Source organism: Thamnophis elegans, chromosome 9, assembly GCF_009769535.1.
Source record: "Thamnophis elegans isolate rThaEle1 chromosome 9, rThaEle1.pri, whole genome shotgun sequence".
In the NCBI taxonomy this organism is placed as follows: Eukaryota; Metazoa; Chordata; class Lepidosauria; order Squamata; family Colubridae; genus Thamnophis; species Thamnophis elegans.
The window spans coordinates 65,918,788-65,944,574 of NC_045549.1; the positions used below are offsets into that span (position 1 = coordinate 65,918,788).

A 25,787-nucleotide genomic window follows, 5' to 3' on the forward strand; every position below is an offset into this window, starting at 1 on the left:
TCCTTTCCTGCAGCCCAGCACCTTGGGAGATAAAGTAGGCCAGAAGCAGAATATGGCTCTATTTCAACACATTTGTGAGTTTAAAAGCTTCATCTAATTCACAAAAAGCTAAAGATACCAATTTATCTATCCAACTGAGTTGTTTTCGATTTTACAGCAATGCCTTTTACCCACCAGGATTAGGAGCTTTTGCATAACTTATCATTTCCTGTGTGCAAAACTCGACCCTCTCTTTTAGCAGATTTAACAGATTCACAGAATTGGAAGGGACCTCAGAGAGGGCCCGCAATCTGGGAGTCCTCCTGGATACATGGCTTAGTTTAGAAGAACACCTGACGGCCGTGACCAGGGGGGCCTTTTACCAGGTTCGCCTGGTACGTCAGTTGCGCCCCTTCCTGGATCGGGATCCTCTGTGCACAGTCACTCATGCCCTCGTCCTTTCTCGCCTGGACTACTGTAACGCTCTCTACATGGGGCTGCCCTTGAAGAGCACCCGGAGGCTTCAACTGGTCCAGAATGCGGCTGCGCGGGTTATCATGGGGGCACCTAGGTACTCCCATGTTGCACCCCTTTTAGGCGGCCTGCACTGGTTGCCGGTTGTCTTCCGGGTGCGATTCAAGGTACTAATTATGACCTTTAAAGCGCTCCATGGCTTAGGCCCAGGATACCTGCGAGACCACCTACTGCCACCGGTAGCCTCCCACCGTCCAGTGCGATCCCACAGAGTTGGCCTCCTCAGGGTGCCGTTGGCCAGGCAGTGTCAGCTAGCAACCCCCAGGGGGAGAACCTTCTCTGTGGGAGCACCTTCCCTCTGGAATGAGCTACCCCCGGAGCTTCGTATTATCTCCGACCTCCGGTCCTTCCGACGCGCCCTAAAAAGTTGGCTTTTCCAGCAAGCCGCCCTGGCCTGAACAAAATAAAATAAATGATATATTATTGTTAATTTTAATTGAATTTTTTAAAAAATGTTATTGTTAATCTCAATTGGGTTTGTTTTTTGGATACTCTATCTAATTTTTTAAAAAACTTTTGTAATATGTGGGTTTTTTTAATGTTGTATGCCGCTCTGAGTCCTTGGGAGAAGGGCGGCATATAAATCCAATAAACCAAACCAAACCAAATAAAATACGTTATGCTTAAGGCCACACTAAACACAATTTTCTGTGATTTTCGTTTGGAATTGTTCATTGCCCCAGGAGCAAGCATGTTTATTTATGTGATTTATACGCAGCTAACTTCTTCAGCAACAACAAAGATTCACAATGTATTCAAGACACAAAGAGTGTTTCATGTTCAAAAGATCCCTCTGCTAATTGGAAACATACTCTGAATATGCTGATTGCAGCCCACCAATATTGTGTGGTTTTGTTAAAGTTCCTCCGTCAGTCTCCTCGGTATCGCTCTGGAAAATAAATGAAAATTTGGATGGAAATCAGGCTAAGGTTACAGCCATTTAGTTCTGAGTCAATAATTTCCAAATTGAGAGTCCTACCACCGGTGTTCCAGGAATGCTGAGATGCTGTTGAAGTTTGAAGAATTTACTAATGAAGTCTTGCTCTGCCAGACAGAGAGGCTCTAATTCACTTAAGACCTGTTCAAAAATCTATGAGGATCAAAACAGATATTTAGCACACACAAACACACATATACAAATCTCTTATTGCCATTATGTTCCATTTAAGAGCAATGGAAGTGTTTTCAATTGACTGTACCTGTGGTCATAAGACGCTATTAGAGGAAGAAGGAAAAAGCAGAAATAGCTCAAGACAATAGCTCTGCCAGATTTGGAAAAGGTGCTTAAAATATTAAAAGCTAATATTAGGAGTTTTTGTCATTAAAAAACAAAACAAAATTAGAAGATCAACTTCTAGCCTACTCATAGCCTCTTTTTCTATCTTGATAAGGCAGAAACTGCTGCCATGTGGATCCTCCATGTGTTGAAAAGGCAGCAGAGGAATTTATGCCAACTATTGTGGGCCCATCGGATATCCTTTTCCCTTTGACGTCAAATTCTGAGAAACAATATGAAGAATTACAGCCTGAAGATCTTTGGTCCCAGGTATGGGAAAGAGCTTGGAATACTTGATTCATATGAAACAAGAAGGTTGCAGTGGAATTTATATTTGTTAACTAGCCGATAACCTGGCATTGCCCGGGTATTTATTTATTTATAGGGAGAAAATGTCCGGACCAAACGTAATTTCTAATGTTGGATTTTCCCACTTAGCAGAGGGAGCCCCGTTTTGGAGTAATGTGAAGCCGTTACCATGGCAATTCCCACTGCACTGTATAGCCATTTTACGGCAGTACAGTAGAAGCCATTTAAAGGCACAACAGGCTGCATCTTAACAGAACACCACCACCACCCCGCAAGGGGTGTTAGGGGTGTCTTATGCCCCCACAGTATTTGTCTTCAGAGAGTAAGTCACCTGTGTACCGAGTTTGGTTGAAATTGCTCGAAATATTTTTAGTATTTTGGGAGGCGCAATAGCTGGCATGCAATTATACCCAGAATCATTGCATTACCTTATCAAACTTAGTCCTATCTGCTACATCAAGGTCAGAAGCGGACATGTTTCCCATATCTAGCAAGGAGGATGATTGAGATCTACGGCTTCCTGAACTCTGAACGGAGAGTTTGTTCAAGCTAGAGGTTGAGCCGGTCAACTTTCCAGAGCTTCCATGAAGGCCTATGACGTAATACAAACCAGATGAGTCGTTGCAACATCGTAGGCATCACCCGTTAAAAACAACCTCCTCATCTACCTGCATATTATGAGGGCATTCCCTATAGAATAAACCCAACTGTTCCGGTGTTGCCCCATTGATTCACCGAAGATAAATAGTAAACTGGTTCAGAAATGCACACTTAACAACAGACATTTACGATCAGCCAATACAGGAATTAGCACCTAAGGCCACTAGTAATCCAGGAAAGAGCACAAGTAAGGGCAAGACAGAAAAGGGCCAGGAACAATTCACGAAGGGGCATCTTCTAGAAGCAAAGCGGAACAAAAGCAACACATTACTATTTTCTTTGGAAGAAAGTAGAAGCAACCAACTCCTGAAAAAAATTAGGGACAGTCTCCTTATTCTTGGGAGCGGGGGGGGGGGGGGGCTTTAAGTAGAAACCTCTCCCATGCCACCTATTCTTCCAGCTTTTAGCTGTTTGCTGCGGTTTGATTATACAGTATTTCATTTCAACTGGAAAGGAATTTGAATTCTGAAATTCTTACAGATGAATCAAAATATCTTGACTCCCAATTTTGTGTTGCTCCCTTGCTTTAAAAGAAAAAAAGTTCCAGGAGTGTGTGGTGTGTGTGTGTGTGTGTGTGTGTGTGTGTGTGTGCTTCCAACCCTGACATCATCCCTCTAAAATGGGCAAATGAAATTCTAAATTAGGAGGAGATGTCTCACTCCATCCACCACCACCACCCCAGCAGTTTTGAGCAGAATGCAATCCTCTGCTTTAATTTTAGACAAATCATTGTTTGGAACAGTGTAAGGCATTTTTAGAGGTCTTATTTCTCTTTAATTGTTTTTGGGCATCAATCACATCAGCCCAGGCTGGCAGTGGCAAATGGGAAGGGATTTGGAGTCACAACCAAAACATTTGACGTGACTCAAGTGTTATTCTTCATTCACCCTGCACTGTTGTTAATCATAACTACAATCGGGGCAAAGAAGCTAGCCTCCAAACATCCTTTATGAAACTGGCTTGTTTCTGGTCATTATGATTAATCACTACCTGAACAGTGGTTAATTTAAAGTCTTCTAAATACCTCTTTGCAAGTGTGCTGGAGAAAGAAAGCTTATTGCAGGAACCAAGCTGTGTCGGTCACTGGGACCAGAGGTTTTGTCTTTCGAACTTTTGGACTCATGCTGGAGCCCATCTTCAGGGAACTTCCCTCTAGTTAGAGAACTTCTGAACTCAAAAGCTCTGGTCCCGGTGACCGACCCAGATTGGATCCTGGGACACGTATATTCGTCTTCATTTGAGAAGGCTCATTCTTAAACTGAGAAACTGTAATTGAGTAGCCCAACATTTGAAAAGGGGTAGTAGGAAGTGCAATAGGACATTGGGTGGGAAATCTCAAGCCCTTGGAGATCATCCTTTGTACAGTCAAAAGTGCTTTAAAAGTAAAGGTTCCCCTCGCACATATGTGCTAGTCGTTCCCGACTCTAGGGGGCGGTACTCATCTCCATTTCAAAGCCAAAGAGCCAGCGCTGTCTGAAAACATCTCGGTGGTCATGTAGCCGGCATGACTAAACACCGAAAGCGCATGGAACGCTGTTACCTTCCCACCAAAGGTGGTTCCTATTTTTCTACTTGCATTTTTACGTGCTTTCGAACTGCTAGGTTGGCAGAAGCTGGGACAAGTAACGGGAGCTCACTCCGTTATGTGGCGCTAGGGATTCGAACCGCTGAACTTCCCACCTTCTGATCGACAAGCTCAGCATCTTAGCCACTGAGTCACCCTAGAAAAGTGCTCAACCCGGGTCTCATGAAATGCTGGTCCACAATAGCCCCAAGCCATGAAACCTGATGTGTGTTGTCACAACAACCCACATTCGAAGAGCAGCACAATAGTTCTCAGCATACAACGCATGGGGGGAGACTACAGATGACTTGATGCCCATGCAGATGGCAATGCCACTGAATACCAATCGTGCCATAGATCTTGGGCTAACCAAGTGTTAACGTCTGAAATAATTTACTTGGCGCCACAAGAATGTAAGCGGGAAGAGTCAGGTAGCACACTCTGGGGACTATGTTTCTCAAAATTAACGGCCGACAGCTAATTGAAAATGCAAATATGGAGGCCTACACATCAGTATACGAGCTCACATTGGCTGCAAGTTAAAACTGAAGTGAAGGGGGACGAGGCGTGGGAGAAAGTTCTCCACCAGTCAGACTCTGTATGCACAAAATGGTATTCCCATAATGAATAAGGATGATGGGATGCAGAAGAATTCCATGCTAGCATTATTTAACCATTTTCAGTTCCTTGCACTGGGCTTGCAGCTGTCCTTACGTGCCCCTGCCAATCCTCGTGGATTCCTTCACAGGGTCAGCATCCTGCACTTTGGAAAGACTTTTCTCCTATTCCATGAAATACGAGGAAGAGACGATCTTCCAGATTTTAACATAAATCGTAAAACACGTTTTATTTGGACCATGACTCAAATCCCACTGCAGCATTCAAGTTTTCTTTGTCCCCGATTCCCCAATCGAACGCTTGCTTTTCCTGTACCTCAGATCAGTGCAAAAGCACCGCATCTGACAGGTTTTGCCATGATAATTTGCTGTTGTTTTTTGTTTTGTTAATTTAGGTAAAGATAAAAGGTCCCCCTCGCATATATGTGCTAGTCGTTCCCAACTCTAGGGGGCGGTGCCCATCTCCGTTTCAAAGCCGAAGAGCCAGCGCTGTCCGAAGACATCTCCGTGGTCATGTGGCCGGCATGACTAAACGCCGAAGGCGCACGGAACGCTGTTACCTTCCCACCAAAGGTGGTTCCTGTTTTTCTACTTGCATTTTTTTTTTTTATGTGCTTTCGAACTGCTAGGTTGGCAGAAGCTGGGACAAGTAACGGGAGCTCACTCCGTTATGCGGCGCTGGGGATTCGACCCGCCGAACTGCTGACCCTTCTGATCAACAAGCTCAGCGTCCTAGACACTGAGCCTCCGTGTTCCCTTTTTTTTTTTTAACCAAAACATAAAATGCACTGGCAATAACCACTTAAAAGTTCTGGTGATACTCACTCTCTGTTTCCTGTTTGACAGCACTTTCTTTTCGAGGCAGGGTGGCTGGGATGAATTAGGTTGCAAGCATCAAAGACAAAGACAAGTTAAAAATGCATTTGGCACAAATCATGCACGAGATGCAAGTTAAGCACTAGCTGGAAAGAAACATGCAGAGAACTATAAGAAGCAAGTAACTACAAGTGGCAAACATACATAGCTGGGAAGGCACTAAGGTGGGATCTAATTTAAATAGGCGGGAAACATGTGTTAAGTAGTCTCTCCATTATTTTTCCCATTTTTTTCATCCAGAAATGGTGGTGAATCCTGAATGCAAGATGGTGCACATCAAGTGTGCATGAGTTATAAAAGAAAGCAGATCTTGCTCAAAGAATCTGGCAGCCCAAAGGAACCACGAGATCTGAACTGGACAAAGTGTGGGATAGGATTTTTTTGCAACTTTAAGCCTGGCGGACTTAAACTCATCTTTGTTGGCTGGGGAATTCTGGGAGTTAAAGTCATCGGGGCTTAGAGTTGCCAAGATTGGAGACTCCTGTTTTACAATGTTCACATTAGATCCTGGGCTAAAGAGGTGGTCCTTGACTTACAACCACAGGTTGGGATGAAGATTACAGCTTCTAAGCAAGGCAGTTGTTAATGTCCAGTTCCATAACCTTTTTGGCCCGAGTTGCTATGTAAGCCGTGTGGTCTTGAAGGCAAATCGGGTCTCCTCGTATGAGTTGCTTCTCCGAAGCCAGCTGAAAAGGCCGCAAACGGCACTCAGGTGAGCTTGGAAGGCTGCGGATGCTGCGGTGGTTGTAAGGGCGAGGACCAGTCATAAATACACTTTTTGTCAATGTCATGGCAACTTTGAATCACTGCTAAAGAAATGGCTGCACGTCAAGGACAATCTGTACACCTCTTTCCACACTGCTGGAAACCAAAGTACTTGGATGTGCCTTCTATAGTCACCAGGAGTCAAATTTGATTGACAGCCAATTGTAGCTTTATTTTTTTTTCCCCACCCTGATCCAGAAGTTGACCCCAACTTTCTCTGCAGCATGGCAAGAGGTGTGGATGTAGTTTCCTTGGACTGTATGAAGAAACCCACTTTCATTGGACATCTTCTAGACAAGTGTTTCTCAACCTTGGTGACTTTAAGTCCTGTGGACTTCAACTCCCAGAATCCCCCAGCCAGCGGAAGTTGACGTCCAAAGGACTTAAAGTTGCCAAGGTTGAGAAACACCACTCTAGACTCTAGCGCCATGATGGCGAACCTATGGCACGAGTGGCCGAAGTGGGACGCAGAGCCGTTGCTCGTTGCTCTTCCAGGTTCCGGCGCATGCATGAGCACTGGACACCTGATCTTCTGGTTTCTGGCGCACATGTGAATATGAAGATCAGCTGGCATGCACATGATGGAAACCAAAGGATCATCCTCCCAGTGCGCGCATGCGTTGCGGGGCGGCTGCTCCTCCGGTTTCTGGCATGCGCACATTCCCGTTTCGGCACTTGGTGCCAAAAAGGTTCGCCAACACTGCCCTAGTGCCTAACGGGCCCCACCTTCATGTTTGCATTGTTGGACTCATCCCAACGATAATGGGACGATCCCAAATTATGAGCCAAGAGAGAAATGCTACTTTACATAGCAATGCCAAATCGTCATTTTCCCGGGAAACGGTCCTCAAAGGTCCCTGAGGCCCACCAAGAAAAGCTGTGAAAGGCTTAGCAAATCTTTAAAGTGTGAGTTATCGATCAGGAGGCTAAGGTGTGTCTTTGTACCAAACCGTACAAATAGCCTCATTTTTACAACTTAAGACAGGCAGTAATAAGTTTTGTGTGTGTAACACAGGATTGTTTTTCTATCCGTTTTGCTGTAATGTTAAGTGTGGCTGGGTTTGAGCACAGATGGAGGGGACAAACATTGCGACTGCAAATACAAAATCAAGAGACGTGACCTAAAATACTGTAAAAGAAATCTGGAAATCGCACTCTCAACTACCACCGGCTGATAAAATGATCGATGGTATAGCTCAGAAAGTGCCCGCAAGAAATAAAATTCAGTGGAATCCTGTCCAGGAAGGCTCATGAATTCACTTGGATTTATTTCCAAGTAAGCATGCACGCCACACAAATATAAAATTTGTGTCATGTTTGCGCAAGACACAGCTTGACCCATTGCTATGGGTATCCTATTTTGATCTATCACAGGAAGGAAAAAGTTTGTTAAAACCAGCTAATATAAGAACATAATGAACTTAATATTTAGAGATTTATTTTTTTTAGAGTAGACAGCCAAATAAGGTATCTTCAGCACATTGTATAATGCTAAACTTGGAAATAGAATAGACTAGAGCTGGAAGGGACCTTGGAGGTCTTCTAGTCCAGCCCCTTGCTCAAACAAGAGAAACTATACAGTGTCTTATAATCTGCCAATTTCCATTTCCATTTCCATTTCCATTTATTAGACTTGTATGCCGCCCTATTCCCCGGAGGGACTCAGGGCGGCGAACAGACATATGGGGAAGGGGGGGATACAAAAACAACGGAACAAGACAGGATACAAAGACAAGTTAAAACCATACAACAATCAGCAATTCGAGTGGGGCTGGGAACTCATCAGCCCCAGGCCTGCCGGAACAGCCAGGTCTTAACGGCTTTGCGGAAAGCCTGAAGGGTGGTGAGGGTCCGAATCTCCACGGGGAGATCGTTCCAAAGGGCCGGAGCAGCCACAGAAAAGGCCCTCCCCCAGGGGGTCGACAATCAACATTGGCTGGCTGATGGTATCCGGAGGAGGCCTAATCTGTGGGATCTAATTGCTGGATTTTTCCAGCAAAAGCAAGCAAAACAAATTAAAAAACATATTTCAGCTAATTCCACATTTGTAAATATAAAGTTTAAAACAATGTAATCAAATCCTGACTTTTTAAACAAAAACATCAAGGGTGAGGACATTCAAGCATTTAAAAATGGAGCAAATGCGTTCTAAGAATTCAGCTGCACATAGTAATATTTATATTTTTCTTAATTGGAGACAGGCTCTGGGTGGCTACATCAATTTTCTATTCTTGAAGGAAGGCATGATTTTGGATCCAACCTAACTCAAACTGCATATCTAGAAAAGATTTGTTTACCTGCAGAAACTAGATTATATGTATTTTTTATTGCTTCTCCCTATACCGCTACTTGCTTTTCATTAAAAACAAAAAACAGTCTTGCTGATTAAAAAAAACAAAAAACACAAGCTGCTAGAAGTATATATTTTCTTCCCTCCAGAAAAGTAGTGGTATATGGGTAGTCCTCAACTTACGACCACAATTGAATCCCCAAACCTCTGTTGCTAAGGTGAGATGTTTGTTAACAGCATTTTGCCCCATTTTACGATTTTCTTGCCACTGTTGTTAAGCGAATTGTTGCAGTTGTTAAGTTAGTAACATAGTCGTTAAGTGAATCTGGTTTCCCCATTGACTTTGCTGGTCAGAAGGTCGCAAGAGGGGACCTTCTGGGACTCATACGTATGAGTCAGTGGCCAACTGCCTGAATTTTGATCAGGTGATCAGGGGAATGCTACAATGGTTGTAAAGTGTGAAAAAGTTCCCAGAATCTCATCTACAATAAATCAGGTAGCACCAACAACAGCTTAAAAGAGAGCTCCCCGTTTACTCTGCCTGTCAAACAAGGAACAGGGTTTATAGTGTAATAAATCTTTCCAGCCCAGGGCTTATTATCTAATTTACAGGACAACACTGAACCTTCTCTTGAGCTCTAACAAAATTTTACAAAAGCCTTGCAAGATGTCAACAATTCTATTTCATTTCTGTTGAACGTGTTGCAGAAAATTACTTTAGAGTGTGTGTTTTTTTTAATTAGCCTCCCTTTTTAATGCACAAGGCTGAGGCTTATCTGAAGCATAATTGCATCATGATATTTAGTTACATCTAGGAAAGAGATATATATTTTTAAGGTGTTTGAAATAATTTTGTATTTCTGCTACATTCTGAGTGATTAACTACAAACAAACAAAAAAAGATTCTTTGGTGTTTGTTTGTTTTTTTAAAAACTTACCAAACTTCTTTCCTTCCTTAGTTGCGCCTGTCATTTTAATCTTGGCCACTTCAAAGAAATCCTTTATTTCTCTATCATACAAACGTGATAAATAATCCATGTAGTTCTTAAAAAAAAAAAAAGCAGAGACAGTTGGCTCCAAGAGAGAATACAAACAATTTCATCTGTTTTGATGTCCAGGCATTTAAGATCATTTTGTGCAAATTAGCACGTGAATGGCGGTAAAGTTATTAGAACAAGACAGAATGAAGAAAAGAGCTTATTTCATTCATTTCAGTCTATAAATCAATAAGTCTGGGGGATATTTTTTTTTAATTAATTTTATCCAATTTTTACTAATTGCTTAGCGTGACCCGACAAATCCGCACCCAACAAATGCACGCCAACAAAACGGCGAAGTCGAAAGCGCACCCACTAAAGCGCGCTGACAAAACTGCACCCACAAAAGCGCGATTAGGGTTTTTAGGTTAGGATTAGGGTTAGGGTTAGGGTTAGGGTTAGGGTTAAGGTTAGGTTTAGGGTTAGGGTAAGGGTTGTTAACGCTGTTACCGTTGTTTTCGCGTTGTTTTTGATGGCGCGCTTTTGTCAGCGCGCATTTGTCGACGCGCTTTTGTCAGCGCACTTTCAACTTTGCCGTTTTGTCGCAGCGGTTTTGTCGGCGCGTATTTGTCGATGAACCATTGCTTAGGTAGTCTAGCCAATAGTCACCATTTTACCAATGTCAAATTCTTGCAGTGCCATATTGCAAAACCTTCACTTATGTTTAATTTTACAACAATATTGGTCGCGTACCAAAAAGCAAAAGATCGTTAATGTGAAATCCCTGTAGTCTCTTTTGCACAAAGCCCATTTTTTTTGCTTCTTTCTGAACTTACCATCTCTAATTTCTTGCAGATATGCAAAAAGAAACGTTAAGCATACTTAAAAACAAGTATGCCTCTAGAGAGAAGCATTTGGTGCCTAGCAAAGACAAGCCACCAGCCAAAGCAACTGAAATGCAACTTGAAAAATAGTCAAACGGCCGGGAAAAGATAAAAAGAGGGTTGATATCGGAAGATGCTTATGTCCTCCATGTAATTGTATGTGATGGATATATGTAATTTCATAGGTTAGGGGGAAAATATTAACTTGAGTGTACTGCTGCTTCTTAAATCAAATCAATCTTTATTCAGTTACAGATCACAATTAACTAAGATAAAAGGAAAAATATAGTTATTCTAAAGCGGGGGTGGGTTCCCAAACCCCAGGGTCCGTGGCCTGTTACGAACCGGGTGGCATAGCTGTAAGTGAGCAGTAGGCAAGTGAGATAAATCGAAAGCATTGCCCCACCCACTTCACGGTCTGTGGAAAAATTATCTTCCATGAAACTGATCCCTGGTGCCAAAAAAGTTGGGGACCACTGTTTTAAAGCGTGACCCGTCAAAACCGCGCTCGACTAAACCGCGCCCGACTAAACTGCATCGCTGACGTCATCAACAGGGCGACAACAGCCAGCGCGGAGAAAGAAGGGCGCTTTAAATAGCGCTTTGAAAGCAAGCCGATTCAACTTAAGGTAAGGGTTAGCTTTAGGGTTAGGGTTAGGTTTAGCGTTAGGGTTAGGTTAAGGGTTAGGGTTAGGTTTAGGGTTAGGTTAAGGGTTAGGATTAGGTTTAAGGTTAGGTTAAGGGTTAGGTTTAGGGTTAGGTTAAGGGTTAGGGTTAGGGTTAGGTTTAGGGGGGTTAGGTTTAGGTTTAGGGGTTAATTTTAGGTTTAGGGTTTACAGCGTGCTTCTGTCGCCCTGTTGATGACGTCAGCGACGCGGTTTAGTCGGGCGCGGTTTTGTCAGTGAACCGTTTTAAAGTATCTAAAAAGGGCTGGAATCAATACCATTGCACAGTATTAGAACTAATACTACAGAGTTCTTATACTGTGCAGACTATAGAACAGTACTTGGCTTTGGGCAGGGAAATAAAATCAGATTGATCAAATAATACATCTTGAGATAAAGCAAATCAGAACAACCGGGCTATTTAGTGAAGGCAGGAACTAATAATTCCTGGCATTCACCTGAATTGATTGGCTCTGCTTCTTTAAGTATTCTCCGCCCCCTCCTCCCCTCCATTTCTTTTCTCTCTTTTTTTCTACTTTTTCTTCTTTTTGCATTTGGAGTTTCTATTTCTCCCCCCCCCACCCCCAATTTCTTTTCTCTCTTTTTTTCTACTTTTTCTTCTTTTTGCATTTGGAGCTTCTATTTTTCATCTCATTTTGGTTTTTATTATTACTGTGTTTCTCTTTAATAAAAAGCACTTTTATGCAAAAGAAAAACAAGAATAGCCAAGAAAAACTGCAAGCACCAAAAGGGGGGGAAATGTTTTCTCTTAATATACAAGCTTAAAAAGACCTTGTAAAGGAGAAGTAGCTTTCCCCAAATTCAAGCGCTGGCACATTCTGGGAAATAATCGAACATTCTGATCTAGAGCAGGGGGTTCCCCAACCTCTGGGCTGCAGCCCGCTACTACTGGGTGTTGGCTTATTTGCAACGGGGCTGTGTGAATGGCGGATCAGTGTACAACAGCTTGACTCTTGCAAGAGACAAGCCAGCCCACATGTGACTACACACGTGTATGCACGTACAGCCTGAGTTGCGCAAGTCGAGCTGCACATGCATGCATGAAGCCGCCCACCGCTCACGTGGCCTGGTTCCCCTCTTCCCCTCCCCAGCCAGTGATCTGGACCGCTGATTTAGAGGTTGCAGATGTGAAAGATGTGTTTTGCAAGACTGCCTTATTCCGTATCTTGATTTCGCCCTTTTGAGCTGTTAGGAATGTAATTCTAACAGTTGGGTTGGCAATATATAAATCATGTAACAATGTTGTACCTGTTGCTTTAAACATACTGTAAAATGTGATTGGTTGCTGTTTTCCTCAATCGGCCAGAATGACTGTTAGCTCTCTGTTTGTTAGATGCTGGGCTGATCTGATCTGAGTGTTTTGGAAGCTGGCTGTTAGAAAGGGCCGTGAGCTATTGTAAGTTTTGCAACTGCTAGCAAACTTAGAGTACCGGACTGTTTGTATGTTTATGGACTATGTTATTTGGATTATCCTTTAACTGAAAGACATTGATGACTGACTGTCTTATCCGTGTATGACTTGGACTGTTTGATGGACTCTGATACCTCTATTTCCACGAAAGTAAAAGCCTACTTAAACTGCAGTGTCTCTGTATGCTGGTTGGTGTGTTCTCCAACACAACTCTCACAACGCTTCGCTAAACGTACTCGCTCTCCCAACAGGGAGCTTACCTAACATGAGCGACTTACCTTCGTCAGCCCTTCGTATTTGCCATAATCTGTGTTTTTTAACCATTCCATAAGTTTGGCATACCGGAGCAGGTCTCGGTGAAAAGGGTGATGATTTGGCAAAGTCAGCTCAGCGGAGTGCTGAGCAAGAGTGGAGCTCTGGTCGTGGCCCTTTATGGAAGGAAGCAACAGAAGGAAGATGCTTGAACGAATTCTAGCGGTAAATCTGCCAAGCCAGACAGACGGCAATTTAATCATAGAGAAAAAGAGGCTGTGCTTGTCATTGGTTAGTTAAGCCTGCCGGCTGTTCTGTGAAAAACAATGACGACTGTAACATTCAGAAACAACATAAAAGACAAAATAAACACTGGATTGCAGATTAACCGCAACGCATCCTTCTTATCAGGAGTTGCTCCTTCTACTGAAAAGTTCAACTTGAAACTTATGATTGATTTGATTAATATCAATATATACAAACATACAAAGGTTTCAAATATATGCGAGGCAAAAATTTGCCTTTATGTGCAATCTTTGCCTGGACTCATACTCTTCAATCTTGTCAAAGACAATTTTTAAGTAAAATTCATTACAGGTAGTCCTCGATTTACGACAACAGCCGAGCCCAAAATGGATGTCGCTGAGTGAGACATTTGTCAAAGGAGTTTTGCCCCATTTCTTGACCTTTCTTGCCACGATTAAATAAACCACTTAACGTGGTTGTTAAGGGAAGCTGGTTTCCCCACTGACTTTGCTTGTCAGAAGGCCACTAAAGGGGGAATCACATGACCCCCGGGATGCTGCAACCGTCATAAATATGAACCAGTTGCCGAGCAGCTGAATTTGGGTCATGGGACTATAGGGATGCTGCAATGGTCGTAAGGGTGAAAAACGGCCACGGGTCCTTTTTTCCAGCAGCGTTGTAACGTTGAAACGGTCACCAAATGAACTGTTGTAAGTTGAGGACTATCCGTGTAAGCGTTTGGCAGGCAACTCCAGACAAGATGTTAATACAAAGGCAGCGCTAGTTAACGGACACCATTCACGTACATGTAAGCCTACACTATTGACCAAATATTTTTCTACAGGAGAAAAAAATAAGACCTTATCAATGTGATCCAACTTCTTCACTTTTGTTCGATAAAATTTTTTTAAAAAATCATTATCACTGTATCCTTGCCTTGATAAACGTGAATAAATTGCAAAATTTGATTGACCCAACACTGGATATGTAGAATTTATGGTTCACCGACAAAAGGCCGAACGACAAAACTGCGCCCGACTAAACCGCAGTGACAAAACCGCAAGTTCTAAACCCCGCCGACGAATGAGCGCTGAATCATGCCGACAACAGCGCGGCGACAGAAGCGCGCTGTAAACCTAAACCTAACCCTAAACCTAATGCTAACCCTAACGCTAACCCTAAACATAACCCTAATGCTAACGCTAACCCTAACCTAAACGTAACGCTAATCCTAATCCTAATCCTAAACGTAACGCTAACCCTAACCCTAACGCTAACCCTAAACCTAACCCTAAACTAAACCTAAACCTAACCCTTACCTTAACTTAAATCGCCCTTAAATCGCCCTTCTGTCGACTCACTGTTGTCAGCGCGCTGTTGTCGGCGAGTTGATGACATCGCGGTTTTAGCAACGCAGTTTTGTCGGCGCGCTTTTGTCGGGTCACGAGAATTTATATTGACTAGGATATTCAGTTAATCTACATATTTACCTATAGATTGGCAGATTTCCTGTTTCTCGCCTAGTGATTTTGCCACCAGACCAAACTGGGTCTCCATGGAGTCACTAGTTACTACCAGTATTATCACAACAATCATTTTAATGGGAGCCTCAGCAACAGGCTTTCAAAATTTCCATATTCCTTTTTGCCAAAATATCTGTCCACGTTTGCTCCAGCAAACCTATTTTCCCAGAGTGGTTTCTTATGCAGTCAAGACTGAATAATCTATTCACAACATGGAAGGCTTTGGGGGAAACCCATGTTTTGCAAGAAAACAAATGAAATTAATTTTAAAAAATCCTCAACTGGACAAAAGGCTCAAATGAGTCAATGAGAACCAAGCACAAACCAGCTTCTAGAGTTGGGATAAGAAGGACCCTATATATAATTTAGTAATTGCGAAGAATTATCTAACGGGAGAAAATGCGCCTTTGGAAATGATCCATTATGATAGAGTTAATAGACCAGTGCATCCATGTGTAATTCTCAAACAACACACTTCGATGCACTTTAAATACATTTCATATTAACCATATATATATATATTAATCATCATCCATCTAAATTCAATATCTTCTCACCTAAGATATACTTCTTTACCAGGTGCTCAAAGTGTGAAAGATTTTAAAAAGACATAGCGGTCACAAAGACTTATTCTTCAACTCATAAGCCAAATTTTTTTCTATTTTAGAGAAGCAACACTGCAAGAAATAGTTAGGTTTAGCAAGCTTGTTTTAAAAAGAGGCCAAGTAGAATTCAAGCAGCTTGATTCAAACTCTATACTCACAGAAACTGAAAGATAGTAGGCCCTGTTACTGAGACCCTTCTCCAGTTCAATAAACTATTTGGAGATAAAATACAGGGATAAAAAAAACTGAATAGATTTGCCCAAACAACCCATCACAAAGTTTGAATGGTGAATATAACACTTTAGGAGGAATTGCTTTGGAATAAATTGTACAATTGCAGGGCTATCTGGAGACTACTATAAACCCACTTGTATATCTATACTAGCTGAATGCCCGTGAAACTATGTGATCGGGCTTGATAAATCAACACAACAACTGAGTAGTTACGATCGGCCTCTCCTCTCCCCTTCTCTCCCTCAGGCTTGCCCCATTGATCCTCTCCTATCCCCTTCTCTCCCTCAGGCTGACCCCATTGATCCTCTCCTATCCCCCTTCTCTCCCTCAGGCTGACCCCATTGATCCTCTCCTATCCCCCTTCTCTCCCTCAGGCTTGCCCCACAGAATCCTCTCTCCTCTTCCTCAGTCTAACTCCTTAACATCAGAGTGTTTTTCAGGTGGGGAGGGAGAGTAGAATATCTAAATTCCCAGCCAGATGAGTCACGTGCTGGCCATGCCCACGCCCAAGTGGCAGTTGGAAGGGATTTCTTTTCAGGTGGGGAGGAGGAGTAGAACTTCTAACTCCTTAGCATCAGAGCGTGTTAATAATACTGTAAGAAATACTAATGATCTGATGGTCGTTTCGAAAAATCCTTTCTTAGTGAGCACCTAGAAGCCAAGAGGAACATACGAGCCAAATTTCAAGTTTGTAGGCTTTATGGTTCTGGAGATTTCGTGATGATGCATGAGTGGTATTTCACTTTTATATATATAGATATGTGTTGTGGCCCAGCAGGAGCCGTTGGCCACCAGGTGGAGGCAGAGCATTGGATCAGAGGGAGTGTTCAGGGAAACACTTGGGAGTTGTTGCAGGATGCACCCCGTCGAAGGGTTACTCGACGGAAGGAACAACTGAGTACGTACAGGAGATGATTGCGAGCAGCTGTTGCTCATTGGGATCCTCTCCTGAGTATATAGAGGCTGCTGGTGCCACGCCCTGGTTGCAGAAGTCAACGTTACGTTCCGTTCCTGTTCTAGTGATTGTTCTTGTTCGCGTTCACACATCGAGAGAAGCTAACTTGGATAAGTGGCTTGCAGTGTTTTGAGTTATAGGACTTTTGCCAGAGCTATTATCTTTGTTTATTTGGGCTTGCAGCCAACAAGAGCTTGGACTGATTAAAAGAAACCTTTTTAGTTACGTGGCTTTTGGCTTTCATTCCTGGATGGAGAAGGGGGGTCAGAACAGATACGTATATGTATTTGTAATGGCACACATTTCTGTTAACAAACAGAAGCATCTCTTTAACCATCAGAATTATGTATATAAATAATCCAGAAAAGTAGTTTCTCTTTAAAAACTAGGATATTGCTTTACATTTTTGCATCATCACAATATGATTTCCATCCGTTTCCTTTACTAAGTATTCTAAATGCCAAACTGAGGACAAATCTAGAAAGTCAAATGGAAAAGACAAATTTGGAACTGAGTTGCTAGTAGAACTATGTGTTGTGCCCTACAACAGTGGCTCCCAACATTTTGGTCACCAGCGGCCAGCTCCTTGGAGAGTGGTTTTCCGTGGACCAGAGGAGGCGTGGCTTCGTGTGCTGCCTTACATCTCGTGGATGGGGCTTTTCTTGTTTGCCGGCCCTATTTCTGGCATGCCGCGGACTGGTGCCAGTATTGGGCCCGGGGTGGTTTGGTCCAGTTCTTGGAAGTGTTTTTCTCAACTTTCACATGCTGGCTGGAGAATTTGGGAAATCAAGGTCCACACATCTTAAAACAATCACGATTGAAGAACACTGGCTCAGATATTTGGGCCATGGATATAGCCTTTTAATGCAATGAAATTTCATGTTCATGTATGCCAATTAGTGTACATTCAAAGTGACAATGAAGTTATTCTATTCTATTCTGTTCATTCTGTGGATTGTTTATTTTCTCATTTATTCTAGAATGCTAGACATACCTCCAAAGTAAATCTCTTTTAGATGGCAATATATCATTCCATGTAACTATACTAATCACTACCTTTACAGAACATTTTACTATTGTGGACCAAAATGCATAAGATAAACGCTATTCCAGTCAACCTTAATGCTATTGTACAATAAAGTGTCTTCTTGGGTTTGAGTCAACACCCACCTTGATTCTATCAAAGCCTCACAATTAATACATTTTTTTCCATATGATATAATTATAAAACATTTTTGCTGCAAAAGAAATTCCATTATTTTCTGTTATGTTAACCGTGCCAAATCTGCAGTATGTTTATAAAGCTGCCTGAGTTAATGCCAATTTCTGCATGTTTTTTTTTTTTAAGAATGGATGCTGGATTTCCCGCATTAAAAAAACAAAAAACAGGCAGTGTCTGTTCATTTAGATCAGGGGTCGGCAACCTTAAACACTCAAAGAGCCACAAAGGTCCGAACTGGAAGCCCCCACCCCACCCCAACCCCCGTTCAATTCTGAAGCCGACCGGAAGTCCGGTTCCCCCACCATAGAGTCTCCTCCTAGCACGACATCCTTTTTCCTCTACCTGTCCTAACTGAAATCTCTATCAATTGTGGACCCGACTGGTGACAGGGAGCCACAGCAGAGGGATGAAACAGCCACATGCGGCTCCAGAGCCACAGGTTGCTGACCCCTGATTTAGATGCACCCTGCAAATCAATTGATTTTACATAAAGGGTACCGGCAACTGGAATAATTAATTCCATTTTGTTTTCTATTTCAAATTTCGTTATGGAGAAGCGTGCAAGAAGATGGTTAAAAAAACCAGCTTTTACCAGGACAGGCTTTCTTGAAAACTCTGAAAACCGAAGTGAGAAACCAACTCCAAAGTGAGAAAAGAGAAAAGCAGCACCTGTTGAACGAAGACATTGTTGAGGTGGCTGGCTAGTCTTCGGGCAAACACCTCACGCAGGTCACTAAATCGTTGCTGCTGTTGATTAACCGCATGAAGCAATTCATGTCCTAAAATCAGAAGATGGAAAGAGGTTTTGAATCGTTACAGGTGTGTCATTCTGCGAGGGAGACGGGCAATTTCAAAAGGTGATAAATAAAATAGTTCAGGACAAGTAGAATCTATCGTGGCACGCCCGATTAAAGCGCGTACCTGACGTCATCAGCAGCGCGACAAATACAACCGCGGAGAAAAAAGGGTGCTTTAAAAAGTGCTTTTAAAGCAAGCCGATTCACGTTAAGGTAAGGGTTAGGGTTAGGGTTAGGGTTAGGTTAAGGGTTAAGGTTAGGTTAAGCGTTAGGGTTAGGTTTAGGGTTAGGTTAAGGGTTAGCGTTAGGTTTAGCGTTAGGTTAAGGGTTAGGTTTAGGGTTAGGTTTAGGGTTAGGTTAAGGGTTAGGTTTAGGGTTAGGTTTCGGGGGGTTAGGTTTAGGTTTACGCGTTAATTTCAGCTTTACCGCTCACAGCGTGCTTTTTTCGTCTCGCTGTGATGACGTCAGGTACGCGGTTTCGTCGAGCGCGCTTTAGTCGACCGCGGTTTTGTGGTGGAACTGAATCTATTGGTCTCCTCTGTTGGCAAGTCTACAGGGAACCTGCAGACCTTTAATTACTCCTCCTTCTGAATATTATTATTGGTTTTACCATCCAATTTCCTTGATTTATATATGGCCACTCATATAATATACAATCCTAGGTGGCTAGCAATATATTAAAAATCACAAAAACATCCAAAGGTCACTGAGAACGAACTGTTCTGACCTAGGCTACCCAAAAGCATGAAGCAAACTCCTTGTCCTGACAAAAATCCCCTTTTATTAATTGACTGTGAATTCTGCTCGTTCACATCCAGCAAAGTCTTTCAAGGGAGGATTTACAGTCACAGACCTCATCTGGCTTGGAGAGCTGACAGGCCAATATCTGCAAAACTTGGCAGGGAGTCTCAAAGAGTCACGAATCAATTAAGGGAACTAATTGTCTCCTGCAAACTCCACTCCCCTTTTATTCCCTCTGGGAGGGGCCATTCACCATCCACCTGTGGCCCTACTCCCAAGTCGTCCCCTGTTCTTTAGCTGTTCCCTTCGTCTGGCCACTCTGCGCACGTGCACACTGGGAACAGGCTCCAGCTGTTCGTCTGCCTCACTGATGTCTGACTCTGAAGGCAGCTGATAACTGGCCCCATCTCTGCCTCTGACACAGAGTCCTCGTCAGAGCCTTCCCCAGACTCCAGGACTGGCCCATCTTCCTCCCCAACCTCTTCACTGTCCGAATCTGCTGCCAGCTCTGCTGGCCGCTGGCAGCCCACAACACAAACACAATAAGCATTTGACTATGGTAACATCTCACATGGCCCTTTAATCTCCCATCCCCATGTTCCGGAGGACATCCAAGTCTTCAGTACTTGGTGAAAGACCAGCAGAGTCAGGTCCAAATCTCGTGTTGGAGCAATGGTGTTTTACAGGACCAGCGCTAAGACAGGAAAGGCCCACTGGTCTTCAAGGGCCAAACCATATACCGTATTTTTCAGAGTATAAAACGCACTGGAGTATAAGATGCACCAAGGTTTTTAAGAGGCGAATTTTTTTAAAAAAAGTTTTTGCACTCTGCAAACCTCCCCAAAACAGTCCATTTTTTGTGAAAACGGGCCCTTTTCTTTTCCCCAAAAAAGACATGAATAGTCTTTAGGTGTCTTGCAGAGTGCTTCTGGGGGGTGCCCCCCTCCAAAACGAGCAAAAAACGGCCCGTTTTTTGTCCAAAAAATTGTATGCATAGCCTTTAGGAGGCTTATAGAGTCCTCCTGTGGGCTGGGCGGGGGGCAAAATTGAGCAAAATACGACCCATTTTTCACTCATTTCTGGCTTCCCCAGCCCCCAAGAACTCTTTGGAAGCCTTCTACAGGCTCTGTAGAAGGGGTTTCAGGAGGCAAAAAATGCTGTATTCAGTGTATAAGACGCGCCCAGTTTTTCAGCCTCTTTTTTTGGGGGGGGAAAAGGTGCGTTTTATCCTCCGAAAAATATCAGCCTTTCTAGTAGACCAGACAGGACCAGGAAACCAATTCCACAGAAAGGCTGACAGTGAGAACAACTAATCAGTGGAATGGCTTTCCTCCAGAAGTCAAGGGTGCTCCATCCCTGCGTGACCCGTCAAAACCGCGGTCGACAAAACCACGCTCGACGAAAGCGCGTACCTGACGTCATCAGCAGCGCGACGAAAAAAATTAAAAAATAAATAAAATTAAAATTAAAATTAAATTAAAGCAAGCCGATTCACATAAAGGTAAGGGTTAGGTTTAGGTTTAGGTTTAGGTTTAGGGTTAGGTTAAGGGTTAGGGTTAGGTTTAGGGTTACGTTAAGCGTTAGGGTTAGGTTTAGCGTTAGGTTAAGGGTTACCGTTAGGTTTAGCGTTAGGTTAAGGGTTAGGTTTAGGGTTAGGTTTAAGGTTAGGTTAAGGGTTAGGTTTAGGGTTAGGTTTAGGGTTAGGTTTGGGGGGGTTAGGGTAAGGTTTTTGCTTTAATTTTAAATTTACCGCTCACAGCGCGATGTTTTTGTCGCACTGTGATGACATCACGTACGCGCTTTTGTCGAGCGTGCAATTGTCTACCGCAGTTTTGTGGTGGAACCCCATCCCTGGAGGTTTTTAAGAACAGACTCGGCAGCCATGTGTCCAGAATTATATAGGGTCTCCTGCTTCAGCAGAGGTTTGGAGAAGAAGAACTTCCAAGAACCCTATTATTCTATGTTCTAAGAATACTTGCCAATACTTGCAAGATTGGCAATAGTAGCAGAATCTTGCAAATCTGATTGTGCTGCCCCACCTCATGAATTAAGCAAATACCTCCCCGGGTCACTTACAAATGTTATCTTGTTCTGGATTTTAAAAATGCTTCAACTCCTTCCACCTAGGTCAGAGTCGGGGAACTATGGCCCCTTGATGAGCTGTGGACTTCAACTCCCAGAATTCCTGAGCGATGCTGGCTCAGGAATTCTGGGAGTTGAAGTCCACAGGTCATCAAAGGGGCCATAGTTCCCCACCCTTAGCCTAGGCAATGGATCCTACATATTGTGGTCGAGATTATCTTCCTTTCTCTCTAAAATATGCAGAGCTCCTGCTATCAGACACTAATCCAGAGGCCACATATAACATAGTTAGCTACTTGAGAGACCGCCTGCTGCCAATTACGTCCCACAGACCCATTAGATCTCACAGGGTTGGCCTCCTCCGGGTGCCATCTACCAGCCAATGCCACCTGGCTATTACCCGTGGGAGAGCCTTCTCTGTGGCAGCTCCGGCCCTCTGGAATGAACTCCCCGCAGGGATTCGGACCCTCACCTATCTCCAGGCCTTCCGGAAAGCCGTCAAAACCTGGCTTTGCCGGCAGGCCTGGGGGTGATGAGTTCCCTCCCCTCTCGACATGTATGGTTGTGCGACTGTTGTTTACTTTTATTATTTGTATTTTGTCTTTTTATGTTCCCCCTTTTCCCCCTTGAATTGTTCGCCGCCCTGAGTCCTCCCGGAGAAGGGCGGCATACAAATAATACAATACAATACAATACAATACAATAGTTAGGTTCTGCCTGATTCCACATAAAATAAGACACAAAAGCAACTGAACCTGCCTGATTAAAATAGGCCAAATATGGCTTATTCCTAAAATAATAAATTGAGGACAAACTTACCTTTTTCTAGCCCAAATCACTCATATTTAAGTGAAACCTTTTATCTTTAACATTTATTGCAGTTAAGACAAAAATTAAACTGACTGTCACTTATAATTCCATCCTTAAGACTTTTTTTCTCTATAGTTTTATTTGGTATAACTATAACAAAGATTGATCTGATTTTCATTTGTTGTTTTTTTTTGAGAACTTAAAAGAAAGCAGGACATTTCAATCAGAGGAATCCAGTCACAATATACACAGCTGTTGTTGTTGTCTTTTTTAATGCCTACCTGGCTGAAGAGCTACATTCATGCATTGCAAAAGTGCATCTGCTGCATTTGTGCAGGCCTCAATGCCGCGGGAAGAGGAGAGGTCTCCTTCCTGGAGGGCCTTGATGTGACCTTTGGCCAAGTCCATGTGGTTCTGCAAAAAGAGGGGAGCCCAACTCTCAAGCCCAAACTTTATAACTTTTCTCAGTTATAAAAACAAGACCAATTATTCTTTTTTCCCACGTTTTAGTAAGACCATTTCAATCGTGGTTCCTCAAACCAGTGGTGGGTTGCGGGTGGTATGCCCCAGTACGAGCGTAGCGGTGCCTGCCGGAAGCAGCAGCCACCATACCGGAACGGTGCTGTGGAGGACCCGGCCACCCAAAACAGGCCACATGGAGTCTTCTGGGAAGGGAGGGGTCGGATGGGAGGAGTGGGGCAGGAAGACTGGGGAGGGGCCAGCCAGGGATGGGATTTGGAGGTTCTCCGAACCGGCCTAAGGTTAGCTACTGGGTCTCCCGAACTCGGGCGAACCCGTAGCAGCCCTGATCACATGACTCCAGGGCACTGTAACTATTAAAAATCAGTTGAATCGGTTGTCAAGCATCTGGATGTAAATCATGTGACCATGAGGATGCTGCAACAACCATAAGTGGGAAGAAGGGTCCTAAGTCACTTTTTTTAGTGCCACTGTAACTTGGAATGGTTCACTAAGTGAACTGTGATAAGTCAAGGATTACCTGTAGTAGCGTTATGTTTTGATTCTGATAAACAAGCAAGCCCATAATCCTTAAAACTGCATCACTCCAAAGATTTTGTATGGATGACACATGGAATTAAGAATATTTAAATGCTTACAACAAGGAACTCTATCTCTGACAGCAGCTTCAGGTTGTTTGTGTTGCTAAGATGAATTAGGTGGTTGCTTTCTGAAATCTGATCCATTTGTTCTTTTACGCTCCGGAGCATGTCTTCGTAACTGCTCAGCTTCAATTCAATTTGATCCACCTCTTTTAGGGCCTCATCCAGCAATTTCATCAAAATGTTCACCTGTTTCTCAGAGGCCATAATTGACTGGATGTTTGCCTATAAAGCAAGCAGCAAAAATTAACCATATCGTCAAACTGGAAGTAAACACAAAAAGTGTGTTGCAACAGCAACTATTGGCAGCTGGACTTCAATTTTATTTCTTTATTTGGAATTTTTGATATCTGCCGCCTACTCGCTCACCGTGACTCAAGGCAGCTTAAACCAGGGGTCTCCAACCGTGGCAACTTTAAGACTTGTGGACTTCAACTCCCAGAATTCCTTAGCCAGCTTAGTAAAATTTAGCCAGGAATTCTGGGAGTTGAAGTTCACAAGTCTTAAAGTTGCCAAGGTTTAAGCCTCTGGCTTAAAACACAATGTAAAAGAATAGAATAGAATTCTTTCTTGGCCAAGTGTGATTGGACACACAAGGAATTTGTCTTTGGTGCAGATGCTCTCAGTGTATGTAAGAGAATAAAATACATTCATCAAGAATAAAAAGGTACAACACTTAGTAATAGTCAAGGTTACTAATAAGCTATCAAGTCATACTAGGAAACAAAAATAATATAAATTGAAAGATACAAACAACATGGTTATAGTCATAAGTGGGGAGAGCTAGATACTATGAAGGAAGAGAAGAAGAATAGTAAAACATCCTTAGTAAATTATTGACAGTGTTGTGGGAATTAATTGTTAAGCAGAGTGAAATACTAAAGGAATAACCCCGATATCATTGGTATAAAAGAAGAGCCTTACCCCATCAAGAACTTGTAGCTCTCTAGACAACTTGTCTGCAAAAGCTTCTGCATTAGAGATAGCATATTCACAACCTTCCATCATTATTTCAATATCTTGCTCTTCTCTAGCGTTTAATTCTTGATATTCATCCACCGCCTCTTCGTCTGTTCCTGCCACATTCTGATTTTCACCACTGGGAACAGATTCTAAAGAGGAGGGTAAAAGAAGTGATCATAATTTATGAAAAATGGATACGGCTGCACTGGCCATCAAAAGCATTCTGGGTAATTCTAATTCTCTTTTAAACAAAATGAAATACTCATGTAATATTGGCTGCACTGTGTCAAACACATTAAACAGGTTCTTTAATCTAACATCATGTAGCATAAAGATATTCTGCTTAAATTTCACCTATGTTCTTAATCTGTTAGAGCTATTAATAAATTGAAATTTTACAATGCTCTACGATTTTTAACCAAATGGCAAAAATATATATATTCCAAGAGAAAGATAAATATTTACAATGATTGAAAAATCTGTGATATTTCCTTCAGTTGACAACAGTATCAATATTTAGAGTGGTAATGTTGGAAACCATTTACACTAAAAACAATAACAAAGTGACAATAATAAAAGGACATTTCTCTGCAGCGCCTTCTTTCAGAAAATTTATTTTAATCTGCACATTATTAAAATATAGCTCATAAATTCATACTTCTCAGAATTAAGGAAGCATAATACCTAATTTTTGAACCTATCCTGTTTTTTGTTTAAATTTAATATTGAGGAAAAATTAGGCCAATAATAATCATGCCATATTATTCCTGCTTCTTCTTGATATATCCCTGTGATGGTGAACCTTGGGCACGCATGCCAGAGGTGGCATGCAGAGCCCTCTCTGTGGGCATGGGTGCTGTTACCAGTTGCCGTTCTGGTTTTCCAGCTAGTGGTCTTTGCGGGTGCTGGAGCACCGAAAAACAGCGTGAAAAAACGGCCTGAAAAAGGCCAAAAGACAGGCATACATCCGCCAGCCAGCCAGTCTTCGGGTTTCTGATGCTCTGGCGCATGTGAAGGACAGCTGGCCCGCATGCATTTCCGGCACTCCAGCGCACGGACATGCGCAAGAATACACAGGCATTCCAGTTTGGGCACTCAGTATCAAAAAGATTCTCCATCACTGATATATCCTGATTTAGCAACAATCTTTCAGACACAAGGTCAAATCTAGCTTCATAATTACTTATAGTTATGTGTTGTGGCCCAGCAGGAGCTGTTGGAGCTGCCACCAGACTCCGACAGCGAGGGGCCTTATGAGCCAGCTCTGGAAGATGTGGAGGACCCTGGACAGGGTTCCAACTCTGAGCAGGGCGCAGAGAGGCTGGTTGGCCACCAGGAGGCGCTTGAGGCCTGGAGCAGCGGTGATAGCCAAAGGGAGCGTGCTCCCGAAGTCAAGCCTTGGAGCAGT

At 43.0% G+C, this 25,787-nt stretch overlaps 1 protein-coding gene across 4 annotated transcripts in view; it reads right to left on the reverse strand.

Annotated features, from left to right (window-relative positions):
* The window catches only part of EXOC1 (exocyst complex component 1), a 46,119-nt gene that overhangs the window by 11,410 nt on the left and 8,922 nt on the right, over nt 1–25,787 (reverse strand). Inside the window, exons 5-15 of one of the 4 annotated variants that reach the window (XM_032223872.1) lie at nt 24,341–24,528; nt 23,414–23,641; nt 22,577–22,709; nt 18,535–18,644; nt 15,613–15,666; nt 13,107–13,256; nt 9,809–9,914; nt 5,765–5,809; nt 2,527–2,690; nt 1,493–1,603; nt 1,326–1,402 (exon numbers count right to left, since the gene is read on the reverse strand). In XM_032223872.1, coding sequence (XP_032079763.1) covers nt 1,326–1,402; nt 1,493–1,603; nt 2,527–2,690; nt 5,765–5,809; nt 9,809–9,914; nt 13,107–13,256; nt 15,613–15,666; nt 18,535–18,644; nt 22,577–22,709; nt 23,414–23,641; nt 24,341–24,528 — 1,366 coding nt within the window. The remainder of the gene's footprint in view (nt 1–1,325; nt 1,403–1,492; nt 1,604–2,526; nt 2,691–5,764; nt 5,810–9,808; nt 9,915–13,106; nt 13,257–15,612; nt 15,667–18,534; nt 18,645–22,576; nt 22,710–23,413; nt 23,642–24,340; nt 24,529–25,787) is intronic. The other 3 variants (XM_032223874.1, XM_032223873.1, XM_032223875.1) reach the window with 3 other exon arrangements.